This window comes from Grammomys surdaster, unplaced genomic scaffold (genome assembly GCF_004785775.1).
Source record: "Grammomys surdaster isolate TR1022 unplaced genomic scaffold, NIH_TR_1.0 125977, whole genome shotgun sequence".
Taxonomy (NCBI): domain Eukaryota; kingdom Metazoa; phylum Chordata; class Mammalia; order Rodentia; family Muridae; genus Grammomys; species Grammomys surdaster.
Genome location: NW_021620793.1, coordinates 1,202,547 through 1,225,602, shown reverse-complemented (window position 1 = coordinate 1,225,602; position 23,056 = coordinate 1,202,547). Strand labels below are relative to the sequence as shown.

Here is a 23,056-nt window from a genome sequence, read left to right as displayed (position 1 = left end):
CTCTCTCTCTCTCTCTCTCTCTCTCTCTCTCTCTCTCTCTCTCTCTCTCTGTCTCTCTCTCTCTGTCTCTCTCCACCCCGTATCCCCGCCCACTCGCCACCACTGGCCTGTCACCCTGGAACCTTCCTCCCAAGCATTTTCTACCATCTAGTTAATTCACTCCCCTCCCCCGCTGTCTGCCCAACCTTCTGGGTCCTAAGTCCCATAAGAGCAGAGACCCTGTCTGCTCTGCAGAGCAGGTCCCTCATATGTCACTGAACAGTGTGCTGCTAGCAGCCTCAGCACCTCTGCACAAGCTCTTCCCCGGCTTCCCCATACTCATCACATCCTGGCCTGTTGAAGGCTTCTCAGTTCTCTGAGTGTGGCTGACTTAGTCTTATGATCCTTGTGAGCCTCTGTACAGACTGACTGTGACACCATCCTAGGTACGACAGCTTCCTTCTGCTGGGGCCTCTGTCCCAAACCCTGGTCATATTTCCTTCAGCTTTTCCATTGGCTCTTCTCTGTGGGCATGGCTGACTCTTCCCTGTCAGCAGATGCTTCGCTTCCTGATGACACCTTCCTCAGCCCCAAGGCTGATCCCCGTGTCTTCTCTACCAGACAAGGTGTACCTGGGCCCCCCACGCCTCTTCCAGGAGCTACAGGACCTGCAGAAGGACCTGGCAGTGGTGGAGCAAATCACCCTTCTCATTAGCACCTTGCATGGCACTTACCAGGTAGGTGTGGCCCAGGGGTGGTGAGGGAGCTGCCCTTCATGGTGCCCCTTTGTGCCCTGCCTCAGCATGGATCGGTAGTGAAGGCCGGATCCCCGATCCTTTCAGAAAGCTTTGCATATGTCTGGTGTCTTAGGGTTTACTGCTGTGAACAGACACTATGACCAAGGCAAGTCTTATAAGGACAACACTTAACTGGGTCTGGCTTACAGGTTCAGAGGTTCAGTCTATTATCACCAAGATGGGAACATGGCAGCATCCAGGCGGGCATGGTGCAAGAGGAGCTGAGAGTTCTACATCTTCATCTGAAGGCTGCTAGCAGAATACTGGCTTCCAGGCAGCTAGGATGAGGGTCTTATAGCCCACACCCACAGTGACACACCTACTCCAACAAGGGCACACCCACTCCAACAAGGCCACACTCTAATAGTGCCACTCCCTGGACCAAGCATTTACAAGCCATCACATCTGGCTTTGTGCGCTAGTTGGAGGTCTTACAGTTCCTCCCTGGCCTCTGCCTCAGGCTTCAGCGCATCCTCTCAGGTGTCCCTCTGAGAAGAAGCAGCAACGGGGTGGGCTCTCATCCTGGGCTGGGGTGTCCCGGGTGTAGACAGGATTGCTTCCCGTGCTGCTAAATGAGCGGCCATGTTGAAGGCTTTATCCCATGTGCCCCGGGTGCCGTCACTGTGTTAGGTTTTCTGTGGTTTTTCGGGAGCCAGGAGACTGTGTGGTGACCCTTTCTCTCCCCAACACTAGAATCTGAACATGACTGTGGCCCAAGACTGGTGCCTGGCCCTCCAGAGGCTGATGCGCGTGAAGGAGGAGGAGATCCACTCAGCCAACAAGTGCCGCCTGAGGCTCCTGCTGCCCGGGAAACCCGACAAGTGAGGGGAAATGGGAGGGAGGGGCTGCTGCCAGTGAGGGTGGTCAGAGAGAGAGAGACAGACAGAGAGACAGACAGAGAGATAGAGACAGAGACACACAGAGAGAGACAGACAGACAGAGACAGAGAGAGACAGAGACAGAGAGAAACAGAGACAGACAAGAGACAGAAAGACAGAGAGACAGAGAGAGAGATGGAGAGACAGAGACAGACAGAGAGACAGACAGAGAGACAGAGAGAGAAGAGAGAGAGAGAGACAGACAGAGAGACAGAGAGAGAGAAAGAGAGAGAGAGAGAGAGAGAGAGAGAGAGAGAGAGAGAGAGAGAGGGAGAGCGCAAAAGCGCATGGGACCTCTTGTTTGTCATAGCTGCTGTGATAAGAGACGGTACACATCCACTGTGTGAACCATGCCCATGATAGCACCTAGCACATAGTAGGTACTTAGGAACCTGTGAATGAAGGAACATCTTGCTGACATCCTGGGTTAGCTCGGTTTTCTGTTGTTAGACTCGGCCCACTTAGCCTTTCTCCTCACCTCAGCCTGTGACATTCCAGATCTTCATAGACAGACCCAGCCACCCCTTTCGGGTCCTCTGCCCACAAGATTCATCACAGGAGCTGTGGGACCCTCTGTGTGTTGAAGTGGTCTTGAGGCAGTGGGATGGCCAGCCTGGCAGGCAGGCAGACTGAGGGAAAGGCCTCCTGCTGGCCGGGCCTCCTACAGCTCTGATGCTCTCACAGTGCCTGAACATCCTTACTTTACAGACAAGGCAGTGGGGACAGGGACAGGGACAGGCTCAGGATCCCTAGGCTTTGCTTGTGAGCTTCTCTGCTGGAGGTCTGAGCAGTGGGAGTCAGGCTATGCTCACTGCTCAGGCCTGGGCCTCTGGGGTGGGGACGAGGTTCAGGAGGAGATCGGGGTTCTGATGTCTGACTGTGGGAGGCTGCAGCGTGAGCTTCTGAAGCTGCCCCTCCTCTGCTGCCTCCTCTCTTGTGTCTGATTCTCTGGGACACCTAGAGACTGAGAGACACTGCGCTCCCTACTTCCAAGGGGTCGGCTTACTCACAGGACTTTAAAGGGGGCTCTGCTGCTCTGAGGTGTCCTCCAATCTTCTCTATTCGTCCCCCCATCCTTCCCACCCCTACCTTTCCATCCACCCTCCATCCCTCCATCTTTCTCATTCCTCCCATCCTTCCTGCTTCCCTCTCTTCCTCCCTCCCTCCTCCCTCTATTTTTCCTCCCATTCTTCCTCCTTCTCTCCCACCTTCCCTCCCTCCTGTCCTCCCTCCCTCCTGCCCTCCCTCCCTGCTGCCCTCCCTCCCTCCTGACCTCCCTCCTCTTTTCCTTACTGCACGTGTGTCCACTCTGCGGCCATCTCCTGAATGACCACACCAGCCGCTGGGGAGACAGTATGAAGCCCTTTCCTCTAGCTCTGGAGGCCAGTGAAACGCTGGCAGCTGGTGGTGCCAGGATCTTAGCTGGGCATAAAGTCAGGGGTGTTGGGGGTCTGGGACTGGGCTGCCAAGAATGGCTTAGCTTCTCCGGCCAGGTGCCCCCTGCCCATCGCAGAGGGTGAGGGAGGTCTCCCCAAGGGGGTGGAGTTTGCCAGGGCACAGGCCTCCCTCCATCTCCTGGAGCACGGGTTGAAAAACAGCCGAGGCCTTCCAAGGCTTTCCAAGGCTTTCTGTGGAGCCGAGCCGCTGTACCCGGCACTCACGGGGTCCTGCCTTGTCTCTCCATCCACAGGTCTGGCCGGCCCATCAGCTTCATGGTGGTCTTCATCACCCCGAACCCCCTGAGCAAGATTTCCTGGGTCAACAGATTGCACTTGGCAAAGATCGGACTGAGTGAGTACAGGCTGGGGGCAGAGCCAGGGTGGGGTAGGGAGAGAGGCTGGGGGTATGATCACCAGGGAGTCAGTGGGCAGGGCATGTCCCAGTGGGAGGGAGGCGATGCCATGCAGAAACACTCAGTTCTCAGCCCCGGACCACTCCCTCCCTCTCTCTAAGCCTTGGTTTTCTTTTCTCTGAGTTATTGGGATTACCAGGGGCAGGTGATTCCTGCCTGCCTGCTAACCAGCTCCGGGAGCACACGCTGGTGGTACCTAATCACCACTGATGTATGTCTCAGTGTGGTAAAATAAATAAATATTAGGCGGATGCTTGCAAAATCCCACGTACATCTTTCTTCATAAGCTCCCTGAGGTAGGTCTGTTGAGAACTTAAAAAAAAAAAAAGTCATTGAGGACTCAGGCCCAGAGAGGTGCAGTAACTTTTATGAAATCACACAGCAGGGAGGGTTAGATGTAGGATTCAGACACCGGGCACTGTGCCTCCAGGGCCTTGGCCACCTCTGTCTTAACCCCTCCATATTAAGATGCACTGGGTTGTAATGATTTTATGCTTGTTTTATGGCATAGCGTCCTGGACGGTAGGAATGTATGGTAGAGGTCTGGCTGATACCAGGAGCATCTTTGTTTACCTTGACTGTATATGTGATCTTTTTATAGATGAGTTATTTTTTAATTTTTATTTTATATATGGGTGTATATATGTGGAGCAGATACACATGCATGCAGTACCCTCGGAGGCCAGAAGAGGGCATCGCATCTCCTGGAACTGGAGTTACAGATGGTTGTGAGCAACCATGGGTGCTGGGAATTGAACTCAGGACCTCTGAAAGAGCAGTCTATGCTTTTAACCTCTGAGCCACCTCTCCTACTCTTCCAATCAGGAGTCAGGCCTCTGTCAGCTGACTCTTTCATTAGAAACCCTTTTGCCTCATATAACAGTGTGTGTGTGTGTGTGTGTGTGTGTGTGTGTGTGTGTGCGTGCATGTGTGAGAGCATGTGCATGCATGAGTGTGTGAGTATGTGTGTATGTGCATGGATGTGCGTGTGTGTGTGTGTATGCACGTGTACTTACATAGAGGCCACAGGACAGTCTCAGGTGTCCTCCAGGCACCATCTACTTTAAAAGAGAAGACGTGTGTGTGTGTGTGTGTGTGTATGCGCGTGCGCATAGACATCTGTGTACCACTTGCATGCCTTGTGCTTGTGTGGGCTGGAAGAGGATGTGGAATCCCCTGGAAACGGAGTTATGGGTGGTTGTGAGCCACCATGTGGTTGCTGGGAATTGAACTCAGGACCTCTGGAAAAGCAATCAGTGCTCTTAACCCCTGAGCCACCTCCCCATCTCCCCATGATTGTTCTAGGGCTACCTGACTGAGCTGACTGTGCAGCCGCAAGCTGCAGGGGTCTGTCGCTCTGTTCAGTACTGCGTGACACACATAGGTGACCATTCCCAGCTTTGGTTTGTGTTTCCCTATGTAGCCCTGGCTGTCCTGGAACTCACCATGTAGACCAGGCTGGTTTTGAACTCACAGAGATCCACCTGCCTCTGCTTAACTGATCCCCTGGTAATTTTAGGCATAAAGAGCCCTGACAAAACTCAGAAGGCTCCCTCCTCTCGAGGAACTTGACTTTGGGATGGACACACGGACAATAAGTGGAGTGCTGGACTGTGAAGGGGGTGAAGTGGGCACCATGCGGCTGTCACCGAGAGTGAGAGGGCGGTGTCAGGGAGAAGCCATGGGAAGATCTGGGCCAAGTGATATGGGCGTGGCAGCCACAAGTGTGCAGGTCCTGGGGACAACAGCAATAAGTGGTTCACAGTGGCCAGAGCAGGGTGTGTGTGTGTGTGTGTGTGTATGTGTGTGAAAGAGCCAGGTGGTTGTCTCAGATGTCCATGGTGTTCTGTAGAGCAGAGGAGAGGCTTGCAGGGTGGGCTGGAAAAGGAACTTGTTCTGGGTGTGCTCTGAAGGTGTTCGCTGGAACATGGGAGCCTGTGACGTCACAGTTGGGTTTTCATGCAAGCAAGACATTCAGCTGCTGTGCAGAGGGCCCGGGGAAGCAGGTGCAGAGCGGGAGAATGGGGAACGGTGTGTGTGGCTCTGCAGGAGCTGGGACCAGATGTCTCTGCTTGGTCAGTGCCCAGGGCCCTGGGTCTAGGGCTGGGGTTGCCTGAGCTCCTCTGTCCCTGAGAGGCTGAGGGTGGAGAGAAGGCTTAAGATAAGACTTGGGGACTCTGGCCCTTGGAAGGCTAGGTGGTGCCCCTGCTGGGCCTTGGTGGCAGGCACATGCTGCCTTCCCCACTATGTATGTCTTCAAGGAGGACCAATGCTAAAACCCAGGGTAAGCCCCTCCCTGCATCCCTGTACCCCTGCCTCCTGCCCCCATCCCCTCTCCTCTGCACCTCTGCTCCCCTGCCCTCTGCCCCCTCTCCATGCCCCCTGTCCCTGCCCCTCTCCGCCAGCCTCCCCTGTCCCCTCCCTCCCTCCCTCCCCCATTGCTCCCTCCCTCCTTCCTTCATTCCCTCTCTTCCTCCCTTCCTTTTTGTTTCCTTCTTCCTTCCTCCTCCTTCTCTTCCTTCCTCTCTACTGTCAGGAGGAACTAGGGTATCACACGTGCTTGGTAACGCTTTGCCTGACACCCTCAGGATTCCTTTTCCTTCTGTTTTGAGACAGGGCCTTCCTGAGCTGAAGTTACTCTGTCACCCAGGCAGGCTTGGAACTCACCCCCTTTCACATCAGCTTCCCAGGTCCCCGGGGTCACAGGCTGGAGCTCTCAGGCTGGCTTTGCAGGCAGCTTCCTGGTAGGACCTGGACGCTCTGCGGAGCTGGTCTGGTGCTGCTGAGTGAGGCAGGGAGCCCATGGACTGTCTTATCTCCACACAGAGTCACTTTGGCAGCCTTAATAGGAGAGTCACTTGAAATTATATTTGAATGCCGGGTCCCTTAGGGCTTGAATAACTTGTTCTTTTTATTTGGCTGCTTTTTGTTTCTCATCTGCGGTGTCTGTGTGTGTGTGTTATGTGTGTGTATGCATATGTGTGCATATACATGCATGTATGTGTATATATGTATGTGTATATGTGCATATGCATGTATATACATATGTCTGTGAATGTGTGTGCATATGTGTATGTATATGCATATATGTATGCATGTGTATATGTATGTATGTGTGTATGTATACACATGTGTATGTGTGCATGTGCATGCATGTGTATGTATGTGTGTGTGCACACATGTATGTGTGTGTATGTGTGTGTGATGTGCAAGGAGCAGGACCATATTAAAGATGTGTCAGTCCTTTGTGTATTTAATTTTCTTCTGATTCAGTGAGTCAGGATGGTAGTCTCCCGAGGACAGATAGAAGAGGGACAGGAGAGCTTTGGTCTAGAAGGGGATTCCTTCCAAACACAGGCATTGCCCTGTGGTCTTGGGAAAGGCAGAGCTTCTTCCTGAGCCCCAGCTTCCCCATCTGTGACTAGACTGGATCTCTAAGGGTCCTTGCTTACTGGAATAGGGTCTCAGGTGCATTGGGACGTTCAGCAGGTGACTGGGGCAGGCCTTATACTGTGGGATCTGGAGCCAGAAGACACCGTTTGGTTCTTAGTTCCAAGGCTTCTAGGCTGCTTTGTCCTGCCAGCTGCTTAGCACCTAGCTCTGGGGGAGTCAGAGAGTAGGGACTATGCAGGTGCTTCAGGTCACAGGGTTCTGGTGAGAATGCAGGGAAGTGGGGCACGGGGTGTGGGGTGGAGGCAGCCCTGCACCCTGGAGTTAGAGCCTCCCATGGCACTGCAGAGCTGGCCCAGACTCTTCCCACCCATCACGGCTGCTAGCATCTACTTATAAAGGCGTGGATATGGGTACACACGGAGGGGTCTGGAGAAGGAAGGGAAGGCTGGGGCTCTCAGAGTTCTGCTGCCCCTCAGTTCACATGGCTCTGCTCCCCTCACCCTCATACCCCAGGCCCCAGGCTCTCTCCTGCTGACAGCTTTCCCAAGAGCCCGGCTGTGGCAGGCCCTTGTCACACCCCCACTTGCAGTAGCATCAGAGGCTTCAGGCAGGAGGCTGCACACAACCTGGGGGGTCTCCCTGCGCCTCATCTCTGGTGTAGTCTTCAGCCATCTGTCTTCATAGCTAGTCAGCACTGATGCCTGCAACCTTGGCCCTGGGAAGCCTCTGACTGTGTCCTAGATCTAAATGTCATTAACTCAGCAAAGCTTCCCAGTGCTAGGCTCCCCTAAGCCAATGGTTCTCCTGGGGCCTGGGAATATGAGGGTTGGGGGAGCAGAGTCTTGAGAACTGGGGTATGGCAGAACTCTGACGGCCCCAACCTTCCTAACACTGTGACCCTTTAACACAGTTCCTCATGTAGTGATGACCCCTGACCATCAAATTATCTTACTTGCTTCTTCATAACTGTAATTTTGCCATTGTTTTGAATCATAGTGTAAATATATACTTTCTGTTGGCCTTAGCTGACCCCTGTGTAAAGGTCATTCATTCCCCAATGGGGTAAGACCCACAGGTTGAGAACCACTGCCTTAAGCTTTTCCTGGATATGGTGGCTCTCTTCTCTGGGAAGAGGTACAAGGCTCTACACCCCAGCTCGGAAGTTGTGGCCTTCAGCTGGCTTCCATGGATAGCATTGAGCATCTCAGGGATGGGTGACTTATGGAAACGATGCTTGGCCTGGTGACTGGCTGTGACTGGTAGTGTCTCCCTGCACCAGGCCGTCTGATAAGGCCTTGAAGACGGCTGTGGATCTGGGAATTTTGAGAACAGTGGTCTGTGATGGTAAAGACCTCACGCCGGAGGCCGAGCACACAGTAGGGCTAGAGGTGGCTCAGCCTCTCTCCGTAGTATTAGGAGGAGGGATAGTGATAGGAAATAGCCACCATTTCTGCAGGGCCTGGTGTAGCCTTGACTTCATTCATATTCTTTCCAGGCTCCCCAACAACTTCAAATGATTGGACTTCAGTCCCCTATTCTCTAGAGAAGACAACAGGCTGGGTGTCGCACAGTGTGTTGAAGGCTGGGGTAGGTGGTGCCTAGGGTGCTTCTAGCAGGTTGGAGGAGATGCGAGCTCCCTCCGGTGTGGCTCATGGAGCGTTGACAAACACGGCCCTAGATTAGCCTCTGTTTAGTGTCAGTTGAAATCACCCCTGTGCCATTGGTGCCTCTCCTGAATGTCGCATACGCCAAGTGGGCTTTTCGTGTTCAGTGGCCACAGCCTCCTCATCGGGTCTCAGCCGCTCTGGTCTTGTGACAGGGACAATGGCAGAGGCAGATGGGGAGTCACAACTCCATTTTCTCTTAGCGTTCCCAGTGGCACACAAGAAAGGCACCATCTGGAGGGAGAAGGTCAGATCGTTAAAAATATATATGGTAATGAATTGCCAGGGCCTGATAGGCTGTGGGTGTGCAGGAGAAGGGAGGGAGGAGCTGGGGGGAGGTGTGGGGTGGGAGCTGTGCGTTCACCTATCTGGCTGTCCGGTGGGTGAGCCACAGGTCTCCTGCCTGGCGTGGAGGGTCTGTTTGGCTGTGTGTGTTCTCTGAGGAGAGGGACAGTATCTTAAATTGGGTTGTGTTTATTTACTGTTGGGGCCTTGACTGAGAGGCAGCAGGGCAACCTATTTTCCACGGTAGCCAGAGCATACAGAGCAGCAAGCCCTGTGGCTTACTTTCTTTACTTCAAGTTTCCCCGAGGGGGGGGGATTCCTTGTGCGCATGTGCGGAAGTAGTGCTTTGTCTGACGCATCTCTCACACGCTGGCTTTTCCTCTCTTTTCTGTGGCAGGGCTAGGTTTTATGCGACAGTTTCCAGGGCCCAGAGTGTGAAGGGCCACTTCTGGGCTCATTAGGAAACTCGGTCACTGCTGAGTGCTTCAGGCAGGGATGGGAGCCACCGGAGTCATCATCCAGCTTCTCCAGTGTGGCCACCGGAGTGCTCCACTCCAGCCTCTGTGTCCCAGCTGGCGTTCGGGCTGGGCCTCTCTCAGGAGTGGTTCACGCTTACACACGGCAGCCTTTACCTTTGGCCTTTTATAAAACCAAGTCATATTGCCCGGAGAATGTTAGATACCAGTGCCAAATGGAGCTCCAAGAGAAAGGTTAGGTTCAGGTTGCCCTTGGTGATTGGCGTGGATCTGTAGTACGGCTGCCACCGTGTCCACCGTGTAAGTGTTTGCACAGGAAGCTCATGGATAGATAGTTTTGCCCTTCACAGACCATCGGCACGGTGGAGACTCTCCTGCCTCCACATTTGTGCACACAGGAAGGGATAAGCCCTTGGAGGAGCAGAGCCAACCCTGTTCCTTCAGTATAAAGCTCATCTGAAGGGAAAACTGCATTTAACCCCTAACCTCCCACACAGCACGGCTTAGCCCAGCAGACCTTTAGCATGCCCGGGTCACTTCTATTAGCCCAGGATCTAAGTGTGTGTTTAATCAAGTGTGTGTAGGGTGTGTTTATAAATAGCTGGGGTAGAGCTTGTGGAATGCTTGCCCTAGCATGCCCGATACCCCAGGTGCCAAGTATGGATGCGTGGACATGTATGTACATGCATGCATGGAAACGCATACACAGGTGGGGGTTGGGAAATGTGACAAGATCCAAAAAGGCAACTTCCAGAAATGTCTGGTGTGGCGAGCTGGGTGACATGGAGCTGGCTGTCCAGCATCCTGAGAGATGGCGCCACCTAGTGCCAGTCCAGGGGAAGGACGATCAACGCTCAGAATCCAAGGCTGGTCTCCTTTCCCACGATTGCAAAGTGGATGGACATAAACTGAGTTACCCCAACCTGGGGACACTTGCGGTAATGAGGGAATGTGACAGCTCTGGCAGGCTGGGACTCTGTTGAGAAGGGATGATGGGAGCGTGGTTAGGAGAGGAGCTCGCTGCAGATCAGCTCTGGTAGCCATGGTCCATATAAAGGGACATCGAGAACTGTGTGCTGAAACTGCTGACAGTTGTGGAGCCTGGTGACCAGGAGATGGGGCTGGGAGGGAGGGGTGGTCCTTGTAGCTCTTCCAGAAGAATCTGAGCCTTACTCCAAGCAGACCAGGACGCCACTGGTGTTCTCAAACAGGGAGCAGTGAGGTTCTGTGGAGTTGTTACCGACTGGGCCTGGAGGCTGGTTGTTGGGCAGTTCACACATCCAGAGGCAGCATGCCTCCCTCTTTACCACCAAGGAGGAGCGTGGGATTTAGGGAGGTTGTTGTCCCAATAGTTGATGACACCTTCTCATGACCCCAGAGTTGTAGGCGCCCTGCAGGTGGGCATCTTCGGACAGAGCTAGCATTGCTATGCTGATAGGCCTCTGTGACAGCACATTGGAGATTCTCAACGTAGCCTTGTTGGAGCGGGCGTAGCCTTGTTAGAGTAGGTGTGGTCTTGTTGGAGCAGGCGTGGCTTTGTTAGAGTGGGCATGGCTTTGTTGGAGTAGGTGTGGTCTTGTTGGAGCAGGCGTGGCTTTGTTGGAGTGGGCATGGCTTTGTTGGAGTAGGTGTGGTCTTGTTGGAGCAGGCGTGGCTTTGTTGGAGTGGGCGTGGTCTTGTTGGAGCAGGCGTGGCTTTGTTGGAGTAGGCGTGGCTTTGTTGGAGTAGCCGTAGCCTTGTTAGAGTAGGTGTGTCACTATAGGTGTGGCCTTATTTGAGTAGGTGTGACCTTGTTGGAGCAGATGTGTCACTGTAGGTGTGGCCTTGTTGGAGTCGGTGTGGCCTTGTGTTCTTGAAGGTTCAGTGTGAAGAACTTGGTTATAGCAGCATAGCAGTCCCAAGTCTCCATGTGGGTGCTGCTTCATGCCACAGTCAGTACCTAGTTTTGCTTCCCAGTCCCTGTGTCTCAGTGTCACCTGTATGATGATGACCACTTTTTCTTTAATAATTTATTTTTTCTCAAATCGTAATTCATTCACATAGGGGTTATAAACACAGAAAGGCAGGACGTGGGGAAGGGGATGACACTGGAGTGTGGGTGTTCAGGGGGAATACAGATATCTTTCAGAACAGGGTATCGGCTGGGTGAAGTTTCAGGGGACAGGTCACTATGACTCTGCCTATGACTCACTTGTCCTTATCTAAGTTGGTATTGTCTGCCAAGGCTGCCTATTTACAAGGTCTATGACTACTCAGGCTGGTAAATTTCCACAAAAGCTGCCTGTTTATAATAGCTTATAGCCAGATGGTGAGCACTTTATCCACATTTTAATTCTGTGAATGCTGGCCAGGTTCTTGTTTGTTTGTTTTGTTGGTTTTTTTGGATCGTAGCTTAAGGGTTGCCTTCCACCAAGGAAGGGAAAGAAGGCATGGAGGCAGGGGCTTGAGGTGGCTGATCACATCACATCTGCAGCCTGGAAGCAGAGAGAGACGGATGCTGGCACTCAGCTCACTTTCTCCTTTCTGTTCAGTCCAGGACCCCAGCCTAGGGGATGGCGCCGCCCACAGTCAGGGTGGGTCTTCCCTCCTCAGTTAACCCAGGCTAGAAACCCCCTCACAGACATCCCCCAACCCCTGAGGTTTGTCTCCATGGTGATCTAGAGACTGTCACACACACACACATACACACGGGATAGCCTTGTCACACTGGATGGCTGTTGTGGTCTAGTGTATAAGAAAGGAAGAGTCCTTAGTAGGCAGAATTTTTGGGGTTGATATTAGTTTCTTTGCTCCCCCTTCCTCTCATTCATTTGTTAACATATTAAAATTTTTATTTTTAATGTGTATGGGTATTTACCTGTATGTAATGTCTATGTTTGTGCCTCGTTTGGATCCCTTGTGGGTCCTATGAATCAAACCTGGGTCCTATGGAAGAGCAGCCAGGGCTCTCAGACTCTGAGTCATCTCTCCAGCCCCCTTTCATTTATTCTTTGAGCCCAGGCATTCTGAACTCTTAGTCTGTGCCAGACGCTGCTACAGGATTAGTGGTGAATGATGTAACCCAGACCCTGGCTCACAGCTTAAAACCAAGGAGCCTGTGGTGAAAAGCCACATCTGGATCTGTAGCTGAGATGGATTCAGATGGGCATACGGACACCAAGGGGCACAGGACAGGCTTCAGTGAGCACTCAGAGGGGCTGCCATAGCCAGAATGGTCAGGAAGGGCGTCTCAGAGGAGGCTGCCTCCGAGCAGAGCCTCGACCGCCCTCTTCCTCATCAAATGAGCAAGCATCATTTGCTGGTATAGATCCACCTCTCACTTCTTCAGTCAGGGGCTCAGTTCTTGAAAACAGGGACCTTTGCACATCCTGTTCCAAAGCCCAGGATGAAGGAAGGCCTCATCATCAACTCTGTTCCACTCAGCAGACAGGTCTCATCTGGCCCAGTCCAGCCTGGAACTCACTGTGGAGCTGAGGGTGACCATAAACTTCTGATGCTCCTGCCTCCATTTCTGAGGGTTGGACTACGGGTGTGTGCACCACACCTGGATTCATTTCACGCTGGGGATAGAACCCTGGGACTTTTGCATGCTAGGCAAATGCTTCACCAATAGAGCCACGTATCTAGCCTTATAATCTCGTCCCCCACCCTGCTCACGGCTAGACTGAATGGCCATCGAGCCCCTAAGGTCTGTCTGTCTTTACCTGCTGTCACCGGGGTTACAGGTACTCACAGCATTCACAGGGGTGCTGGGGATTTGAACTCAGCTCCTCATGCTTGCACAGTGAGTTCTTTACCCATTGGCCATCCTCCCAGCCCAGTCACCCTTTCATTGGCAAAGGAATTGAGGCTCAGGGGCTTGGAGTGTCTACACAGGTTGATCCATGGTAGGGTCAGGCTGGGACTCTGTCCTCGGGTTTCCCAGATCCCTGCCTGTGGTCCATAGACTGTGGTCCATAGACTGTGGTTCATAGCCTGATGCTCAGTTTCATCTCAGACCAACAGGAAGGTGGCGTGGGGGACAGATCAGAGCAATGAGGTCTCCATGGAACCTGGCCTGCTGGGATCTGTGGTGACTCCCAGGGCTGGGGCTCACACCCTGACTAGTTTCCTATACCCGCTTCCTCTCACTACAGGGGAGGAGAACCAGCCAGGATGGCTGTGTCCCGACGAGGACAAGAAAAGCAAAGCCCCGTTCTGGTGCCCCATTCTGGCCTGCTGCGTCCCCGCCTTCTCCTCCCGGGCCCTCAGCCTGCAGGTGAGTGGACCTGGCGTGTGGTAGCTGTGGAGGCCCTAGCCTGGGAGAGCCAGTGTCTAGGTAGGGTTGTTGCAGCTGGAAAGGCTTGCCCAGTGGCTCAGTCCAGCTTGTAGACCCAGGGGGCCAAGGCATTTGTTCTGTGAGTTAGCTTTCCCACTGAAAGAAAGAGGTCTGTGTGAATGGCCAGCATGGGTCACAGGGTGGAAAATTCCATTATTTTGTGATAGTGAATACTAGCAACCTCATCTATTGAAGGCTTGACTCTGGATTGCGCCCAAGATGACACCACCAGGCCAGTGCTGGCTTTGGCGGGACTGTCCTCATTCTCATCCTGGGATGCTCTGTGGCGTTCAGACCCTCACACTTGCCCACTGCATTCTGTTCCTGTCTAGCTGCACTTCTTGTAATCGTGGTTAGAACGGCATTTCACAGGAGATGAGAGCCCAGCCAGGTCCTCCACAATGACAGTCAGTAAGGGGTTGCTTTCACCTGGTTGACAGTCTCCGTGGCATTAGCCACCAGGAAGCTCGCCCCCACAGCCGCCACTTGTCCCTTATATCCTGGCAGGGCCCGCCCCTCCATCTGGAGCAACTGTTGTCTATCCTCTCCCAAGCAGATGAGGACCCTGAGCTCTGGGACGGGCGAGCAAGCGTGGGACCCAGCACAGATAAATAGTCGCAGGAGAGCCGTGCGGGCTTGGGCTGTAGACTGGGGCACTAAAGCTGAAAGAGCACCCTGGCTGGCGATGTAAGTTCATCGTTCGTTCCTTCGTTCATCTGTCCGTTCACGGGTCATCCCTGAGCACCTACTGTATGCTAGAACTGGGAGTGCGGTGGTGACCAGGACGTACGAGGTTCCCACCTCACGCGGCCTTCAGTCTAGTGGACAGTGACAGGCAGGACCTCAGCACGCAGAAGGGAGTCGAAGGGCATATAAGGAGACACACAGTAGGCATGGAAACGGGGGCTACACGGTTAACAGGTTCAGGGAGGCCCCGTGAGGAGGTGGCGTTAGAGATCCACATAGCAAGCATGACACAGGCCCCAGATGGCCCTGGGGAGCCACATTCTAGGTGGTCGAATCAATACGGAGCAGACAAATCAAAAAGGGAAGGCAGGGAACAGGACTGAGCTTGGCTTAGTTGTCTCTTAAAGGAGCCATCTTCTAGTCGTCCTGTGGTGCCCGTTATATTTCAATGTGGGTTCTGGAGGGGACACTGAGACTGTCGCTTTGGGTGATGAGGCTAGCCCCTGGGCGAGGGAGACCGTGACGGCCTTGTAGTTTCATTCCCAGAGTCCCGACAGACCCAAGGCTGGCAGTGGTGTCGTCTAGATCTTGGTTTGAATCCATGGAGGTGGGTCTGTGGATAGAAGAGGAGGCCTGGAGCCCAGTGCAGAGGCCTGCCAGAGGCTGGGTTAGCCTGGGACCTAGAAGCCAGGGCTGGGAACAGGAAAAAGTTAGAAAGGCTATCACTTCTACTGCCGAGTGAGCCTAACCCAGAGTCTCCGATTAGGATAAAGAATAAAGTCATGGAATACCTAAAGTTTATCTAATTCTTCCTTGAGATTTGGCCACTTTTATTTTCTGTGTATGGGCATTTTGCTGGCGTGCTATGTGTGTGCACCACATGCATGCAGTACCCACAGAGACCAGAAGAGGGCATCAGATCCCCCCAGAACTGGAGTTAACGGATGATTGTGCGCTACCGTGTGGGTGCTGGGAACTGAGCCTGCACGACTGTAAGAACAGTCAGTGTTCTTAACTGATCCGCTGGGCCATTTCTCCAGTCTCCCACGTAATAGTTTTAAAAAAGCTATCCTGCAGAGTATGGATTGTATGTTAAAGAGAAGTAATGAAAGAGTAGGGGTTATCTGTTGGCCTTGGAGTGGAAGCCAGTGTCCACAGAGAACAGAGCATCTGAGTCCATCCTGGTCACTTACCCAAGGGTGGCCCTGGGGTTTGGCCTCTGCAGGGAGATCCAGGTACACAGGTCACACCCAAGCGCCCTCATAGGTCAGAGAGGGATGGCGGAGTCCCCAGGCGGGCTTCTGTCTCCTCTGCCTTCCAGCCCCTAGGAGGATGAGTGAGGGCTCGAGTGTCTCCTCACTTGGTGCTACTAGGGTTCCAGAAGGCGTGGGTTGGCAGAGTGCCTGCCCTGCTCAGTGGTTCTCAAGGAGCCCCACATCAGCTGAGAGAGCCACGCATGAATATCTATGGGTAACGGGCCTGAAGGAAGGGGCTCCTGGGGGACCCGCCAGAGCCCGTCTTGCCGTATTTCCTGGGCTGTTCTAACTCAGCCCTGCCCGCCTCCTACCTAGCCCAGACAGCTGTGTCCCATCAAGCTCTGTGCTGGCAGCCGGATGAATTACAGCGGAGACTGCCAGCCTTGTCCAATTACTGAGGGAACAGATGTGCACGCGGGCGGCTGTCCAGGCTTCTCTCCCACTTGCTCGGGCTCTCAGGTGGCGACAGGAGCGGGCAGCCGGCCTATTTCTTCCCTGAGGAGGCTGCAGTTGGGCAAGGGAGTTGCTGGCCCCGCCTCTTTCCTACGCAGGCAGGACCTTGGCCTGTAACTGCCCAGAGAAGTGTGTGTTGAATTCTGTTCCTGCTGGGGGTTGAGGAGTAAATGCTCTCCCCGGAGCGGACAGCTGTATCCATGCTAGGCCGTGCCAGACCTCTGTCTCGGAGGAGTTGGCCATTGGAAAAGGGTGAAGATTGCCTTCCTGCCGGAGCTGTTCCCCGGCCTGGAATGCCCCAGTCGAGGGACACTAGAAAGCTGTTGTGGCTCATGGCGTAAAGTCACAGTCTTTAGTATCAACCAGAGAGACAGTTGAGCCCCCTGACTGGACCACAGTGAGGATATGGTTAAGGGTCTGCAGAGATGACCTAGTAGTAAATGCTTGCCACACAAACAAGAATCTGCTCCCTGCACTCATATAAAAGATGAGTGTGTACTGTGGGCCTGTAGAAATCCCAATGTTGGGGGGAAGAGACAGGTGGGGCTCCAGGCTCAGTGAGAGACCCTGCCTCAAAGAAGAAGGTGAACGGTAGTCGAGGAAGACACCCAATGTCGACAGTGTTAACCTCTGACCTTCAGACAGGTGTGTACACACGTACATGTGTATATGTGCACACTCAACACAGTTGTGTCCGATGTGCTCCGGGTTCAAGGAACAGATGTGAACATCCCAGCAGGTCCTGCGGGAGTTCCCACAGGCTGGACCACTAGCGTGTCTGAGGGTTCTTTTTGGGCTCTTGACTCCATTCTAAAATGGAGGGCCTGTCCTTGGAGGGGCAGTGGGAGGTCAGGGGAGGACGCGCCACAAACCGGGTTTGTCTGAAGGCTGGCCTGGCCACAGGCTTGGGAGGGTGGAGTGTATCCATTCTGAGATGCTTTAATTTTTACAAATTACATTGTTTATTTGTTTATGGGGGGGGCTTGCCATGGTGCACATTTGGGGGGTCTATTTTTTTCTCCTCCATGTGAGTTTAGGGCATTGAACTCAGGTTGATGGGCTTAGTGGCAAGCCCCTTTACCTGCTAAGCCATCTCTCAGGCTCTCTGAGATGCTTGAGGCTTGAATGCCTTGTGGCACTGGGGCTGTAGCCTGGCCCCATAGAGGTTGTAGCTGTACAGAGCCAGATAGCTTAGTCCTCAGCTTCCCAGGTCGGGAGCCTCTGTTCCGATGTTGACCAGCCTTCATTAGCCAGAACTGGTAATAGTTTGGGTTTTTTTGTGGCTATAACAAAATACTTGAGGTTGGATACTGTAAGAAGAAAAGAGGTTTATGTGGCTCTCTTAGCGGTCTCAAACCTTTACACTGCTGCCCTGGGGACCAGGCTCCTAGCACACAGGCCTCTGGAGAACACAAACTGTATCCGCTGACCTGCTGGCTGTGTAGTTGCTCAGCTGTGGCTCATGCAAAGTGCTGAAGAATTTTGCACAGGCCTTGAGAGCCTCCGGGCTGCTGGGGGCCGGGCATCCAGGCCTGTGCTCCACGCTGTTTAGCGGTCTTCTTCAGGCCCTAAGAGCATACCAGCCAGACGTCAGGTCCCTACATACATACAAGGAGCTGGTGTGTAAGTAAGGTTGGAGCTGAGGCTAGCTCCATGCAATGCCTGCCCCCTTTCTCTAGCTAGGACCCTGCATCTCTTGGGCGTGCACCTGGCTTCCCAGAAGTCAGCTGCCTGTCATGAGCAAGCCTGAGGTATGGACACTTGTCCCTTAAGGAAGTCCGTAGTTGTCACCACCGTTTCAGACCCATTTTTGCCACTCACCTGGCCCACGGGAATTGTCATAGAGATACCTAAGTCTGGACTGTGACATCACCATTAGCCATCACAGACATGGTTCAAGCAAAGGTTCTGGCCACTTCTTACTCAGTGCGTGGGCCCTGGACCCCACCTGGGAAAAAGTGGGACACCATAGTGCAGAGGCCGCTGCCCTGGGACTTCCAGGTAGAGAGAGCACCAAGAGAGTTCTAGTCTTGCCTCTGCCCTAAAAACGCTGTGTGACCATCCCTGTCTCCTCTCTGAGCAGCTTCAGTCTGACTGCTACATGAGGAGGTTGTCTAAGGTAGCTTCTGGCCCTGTTGCCCAGGATGGTTAGGAATTTTGGTAGACTGTCCCAGCAGAGTGGGACTGGCAGACTCTTCACCAGCAGAGGGCAGCACCTGCCTGGGAAAAGGCCCAGTGTCTGTCTTTGTGTCCCTTGACACAGCACCTTCCCAGCCTGCCCCACCGCCCTCTCTGTGCTGTCCAGAGAGCCAGGCTTTCTGAATCAGCGTGGGAAACAAGGCTGAGAGGCCACCCAGCAGGAGGGATTATAAGCAGCCAGCGGCGCTCAGTGATACGTAACGGCCAACCAAGTTCCGGTTTCCATGGGTTCTCAACTCTGGCTGCCCAGTCCCCTGCCCCCGTGAGTCCTTCTGTAGACAGATACTGAGAGCTCCCGCATCTCATATTCCACTTCCCCACAGCTTTCTGGAGCCATGCAGGAGGCCCCGGGGGGTGCAGGGGCAAGCACTCACCTCCTCTGTGACCTAGTGCTGGCCCTGGCCCACTGTGGACTTTGTCTTCTCCACAAAATAAATGGTTTGGATGTGGGTGGGGTTAGAAGGGGGGCTTAGGGGCCCTCAACAGGCTTTATCTAGAAGCTGCCTGGTTCCAGAGCACTCGTCAGGCCCTTTCTGGACAGAAGGTTCTAGAAGGGCGATGATCCAGTATGAAGCACTGGGAGCTGCGTGTGGCCTGTGTCACTTTCTTTGACCCTTCCCTCAGGATTCTCCTTTGGGGGCCAATGGGCTCAGGAGCCTGTCAAATGTTGGTTATTTTGGCACGTCACAGGTTAACCCCACTGTACTGTCTCTGTCTCCACAGCTTGGGGGTCTGGTCCACAGTCCTGTTAACTCTCCCCTGCTGGGCTTCTCGGCTGTCAGCACCTCCCTTCCACAGGGCTACCTTTGGGTAAGTAGTGCCTTTTGCACAGCCGGGGGTGGTGGTGGTGGTGGTGGTGGTGGCAGTAGTGGTCTGTCCTCAGGATGGGACAGAGAAGGTGACACCCAGGAAGGATTTTGAGAAAGCTAGCAGCCCTATCAAAGACTTTCTAGGAACCTTGGGGCTTGGAGGAGGTGGGTAGAGCCTCCTCCATTTTAACAGAACTCAGAGTAAGACTTTTGCAAATGGCCAGACCTCCAGGAGATAGAGGAATGGAAACTGTGCAGACGCCGGGGACACAGGAGGCCAGGGACACAGGAGGCTCAGGTCACAGGAGGCCTAGGTCACAGGAGGCCGGGGTCACAGGAGGCCCAGGTCACAGGAGGCCAGGGACACAGGAGGCCTGAGTCACAGGAGGCCGGGGACACAGGAGGCTGGGACACAGGAGGCTGGGGACATAGGAGGCTCGGGTCACAGAAGGCTCAGGTCACAGGAGGCTGGGATCACAGGAGGCTGGGATCACAGGAGGCTCGGGTCACAGAAGGCTCAGGTCACAGGAGGCCCAGGTCACAGGAGGCCCAGGTCACAGGAGGCCAGGGACATAGGAGGCCCGGGTCACAGGAGGCCAGGGTCACAGGAGGCCTGGGGTCACAGGAGCCTGGGGTCACAGGAGCCTGGGGTCACAGGAGGCCAGGGTCACAGGAGGCCGGGGTCACAGGAAGCCAGGGACACAAGGAGGCCGGGGTCACAGGAGGCCGGGGTCACAGGAGGCTGGGAACATGGGAGGCTGGGGACATGGGAGGCTCAGGTCACAGGATGCCCAGGTCACAGGAGGCCTGGATTCCTGGCCTCACCCAGGGCTCAGGCACCAGCACTATTACCCGTCTGATGTGGAGCTTCCGTCTACCTTCTCTGTTTCTGAGGTTCTCATCAAAGCCCTTTCCTTTCGGCCCTGTGCTCCTTGGCTTGCTGCGTGTCCTCTTGTCTGAGGTTCAGGCTTCACCGTCCCTGACCATCCTCCAGTACACATGCCTTCCCGTCTCTGTGCATGTGCACCTTGGCTTAACCTCAGAGTGTAGCATGAGTGTTGACTATTCCCCTCACTGTTTCCCAGTTATCATCTAGCATCTTGTGTATGTATTCACCTGTACATGCATCCACTTACCCTGTGCATCCTTATCTGTTCATCCATCCTCCACCTGTGCATTCATGTATCCATCCATCCATCCATCCATCCACCCATCCATCCATCCATCCATCCATCCATCCGTCCGTCCGTCCGTCCATCCATCCATCCATCCATCCATCCATCCATCCGTCCATCCATGCATCCATCCATCCATCATCCATCCATCATCCATCCATCATCCATCCATCATCCATCCATCCATCATCCATCCATCCATCCATCCATCCATCCATCATCCATCCATCCATCCATCCATCCATCATCCATCCATCCATCCATCCAATCATCCATCCACCCATCCACCCATCCATCCATCATCCATCCACCCATCCATCCACCCATCCATCCATCCATCCATCCATCATCCATCCATCCATCCATCCATCATCCATCCATCCATCCATCCATCCATCCATCATCCAATCATCATCCATCCATCCATCCTTCCTCACGCCCACTGACCCATCCGTCCAGTTACCCATGCATGCATAATGCACCTATCCATTCACTTGACAGGTATACACTGGGTGCATACCATGAACTTGACACAATAGCGAAACTGAGCAAGACAGAAGGTCATTTTAAAGAGACCAGGGCTCACTGGATACTGCTTGGGTGGCCTCTGCAGGGGGAAGCTGGAGAGCTGTGTGGGCCGCACCCACTTTACAGTAGTACTTGCTGCTCGATGGCCTTTGGCCCTGAAACTAATTTGTTTCCTTGCAGCTGGGAGCAAGTGACCTTTGCTGAGTGCAGGGTGTATGGACAGGAAAGAGGGAGTTTCTCCCCATCACTATCTCTGAGAGCTGTGTTATGTGTGTGTGTGTTTGTGTGTGTATATATATGTATATGTATCTTTGTGTATGTGTTGTGGGTGTATCCCTCAGAACTGTGTATTGCGTGTGTTTATGTATGTGTATCTGTGTGTATCTGTGTGTGTCTATGTGTCTGTATATGTGTATATGTTTCTATATGTATGTCCGTGTGTATATATGTATGTTTCTATGTGTGTATGTATATGTGCATCTGTGTCTCTGTCTGTGTCTATGTGCCTGTCTATGTATAGTATATATGTTTCTATGTGTGTGTGTGTCTATGTGTATATGTGTATGTATGTATGTTCCTATGTATGTCTGAGTCTATGTATCTGTCTGTGTATGTGTGTGTCTGTATCTCTGTGTGTGTCTGTGTGTATGTGCATCTGTGTGTGTTTCTGTGTGTACATGTATGTATCTGTGTGTGTCTGTTTGTATGTGTGTATCATGTGTGTGCATCTCTGTGTCTGTGTATGTGTGTGGATCTGTATCTGCGTGTACCTGTGTGTGTATTTGTAACTGTGTGTATTTATGTGTGTGTGTATATCTCTGTGTCTGTGCATGTCTCTGCGTGTCTGTATCTGTGTGTATGTGTGTGTATCTCTTTGTGTGTCTGTGTATATGAGTCTGTGTCAGGGTGTGGTCCCTGGGAAGAGATGCTCTGTTTTCCAGCCTGACAGCTTCTCCGGGCCTCTGCTCCTAGGTTGGTGGTGGGCAGGAGGGTGTCGGTGGCCAGGTGGAGATCTTCTCCCTGAACCGGCCTTCGCCACGCACCGTCAAGTCCTTCCCGGTGGCGGCCCCTGTGCTCTGCATAGAATACATCCCAGATCCAGAGGAGGAGGCTGAGGGTGCAGAAGAGAGTCGGGTGGCCTCCGATCCCTCAGTCACAGTGCACCCCACCGTCTGCCTCGGATTACAGGATGGCAGGTGAGGATGAGCAGGGATGGCTTATGCTGCCAGGTGGGTGGCTGCAGAAAGTCCCTCCAGATCTGTGGGTCACTAACCAGATCAATGTCACCAGGAGGATGGGGACTGGAGCCAGCCAATGCAGTAGTCTAAGTGTCAGGAGTGGCTTATGCCATTGCCGACAGCCCCTCATACCTCCAGCACCACTTCCTGGCTGTGCATCTGTAGACACACCATGTCCAGTCAGGCTCTTGTCTGAGGTGAAGCTCAGGACCCCTGCAGTCTCCCCCTGCTGGGTCGTTGAGTCTCAGGTTCCTGTGGGCAGTGAGGCTCACCGCCATACCCATCCCAATGCAGGCTGTACGTTCTGTTCAGAAGGCCAGTCCCATCTAATCATGAGAAGATTGTTCAAAAGAGAATCCCCCTGCATCTGTGCTCTTCCCCATGTCCTATAGAAGGAGACTGTGTGTCTCCTGAGTACCTATTGTGTGCCTCACACATGCTGAGTGGGATCTCTCACAGTGACCTTGCAGCCTGGGGGCTTTCCCCGTTCCCCTTTCCCACACAGGGAGGAGCTGAAACCAACGTTCTGAGGAGAAGTGTAGAAAGCCACACTAACCTTCCTGCAGTCCAGGCTGGGCCTGTAGCCTAGTACCGAGTCTGGGCCTGGACTTCAGAGGATCTGGTGAACCTTAAATTTTAGTTTTGAACCAAGATAAATTTCATGTAATACGAAATTCACCATTGGGGTGTGTGTGTGTGTGTGTGTGTGTGTGTGTGTGTGTGTAGAAGTGTGGCTTAGTGGGAAGAACACTTACACAAGTCTACACAAAGTCTGAGTTCCGTCCCCGGAACCTCAAACTGGACATGGTGACTCATGTCTGCGATCCCAGCACTTGAGAGACAGGAGACAAAGGACTAGAAGTTTAAGGTCATCTTTGGTCACAGAGCAATTTTGAGGCCTGTCTAGATCACCTTGAGAACCTGATTTAAACAAAACAAAACGAAACAAATCACCATTTTAGCCATTTTGAGGTACACAGTTTGATGGGTTTTGGCAATCAGGACTTAGCTCTGGAATGTTCTCATTACTCCTCAAAGCAGCACACACCCGTCTCATCCTTTCTTTGAA

General features: G+C 53.3%; 1 protein-coding gene across 5 annotated transcripts in view; it reads left to right on the top strand.

The window, feature by feature from the left end:
- The window catches only part of Arhgef10l (Rho guanine nucleotide exchange factor 10 like), a 146,795-nt gene that overhangs the window by 94,419 nt on the left and 29,320 nt on the right, over nt 1-23,056 (top strand). For all 5 annotated transcript variants that reach the window (XM_028753940.1, XM_028753941.1, XM_028753939.1 and 2 more), the window contains 6 exons: nt 601-716; nt 1,470-1,597; nt 3,345-3,445; nt 13,461-13,582; nt 18,961-19,047; nt 21,722-21,945. In XM_028753940.1, coding sequence (XP_028609773.1) covers nt 601-716; nt 1,470-1,597; nt 3,345-3,445; nt 13,461-13,582; nt 18,961-19,047; nt 21,722-21,945 — 778 coding nt within the window. The remainder of the gene's footprint in view (nt 1-600; nt 717-1,469; nt 1,598-3,344; nt 3,446-13,460; nt 13,583-18,960; nt 19,048-21,721; nt 21,946-23,056) is intronic.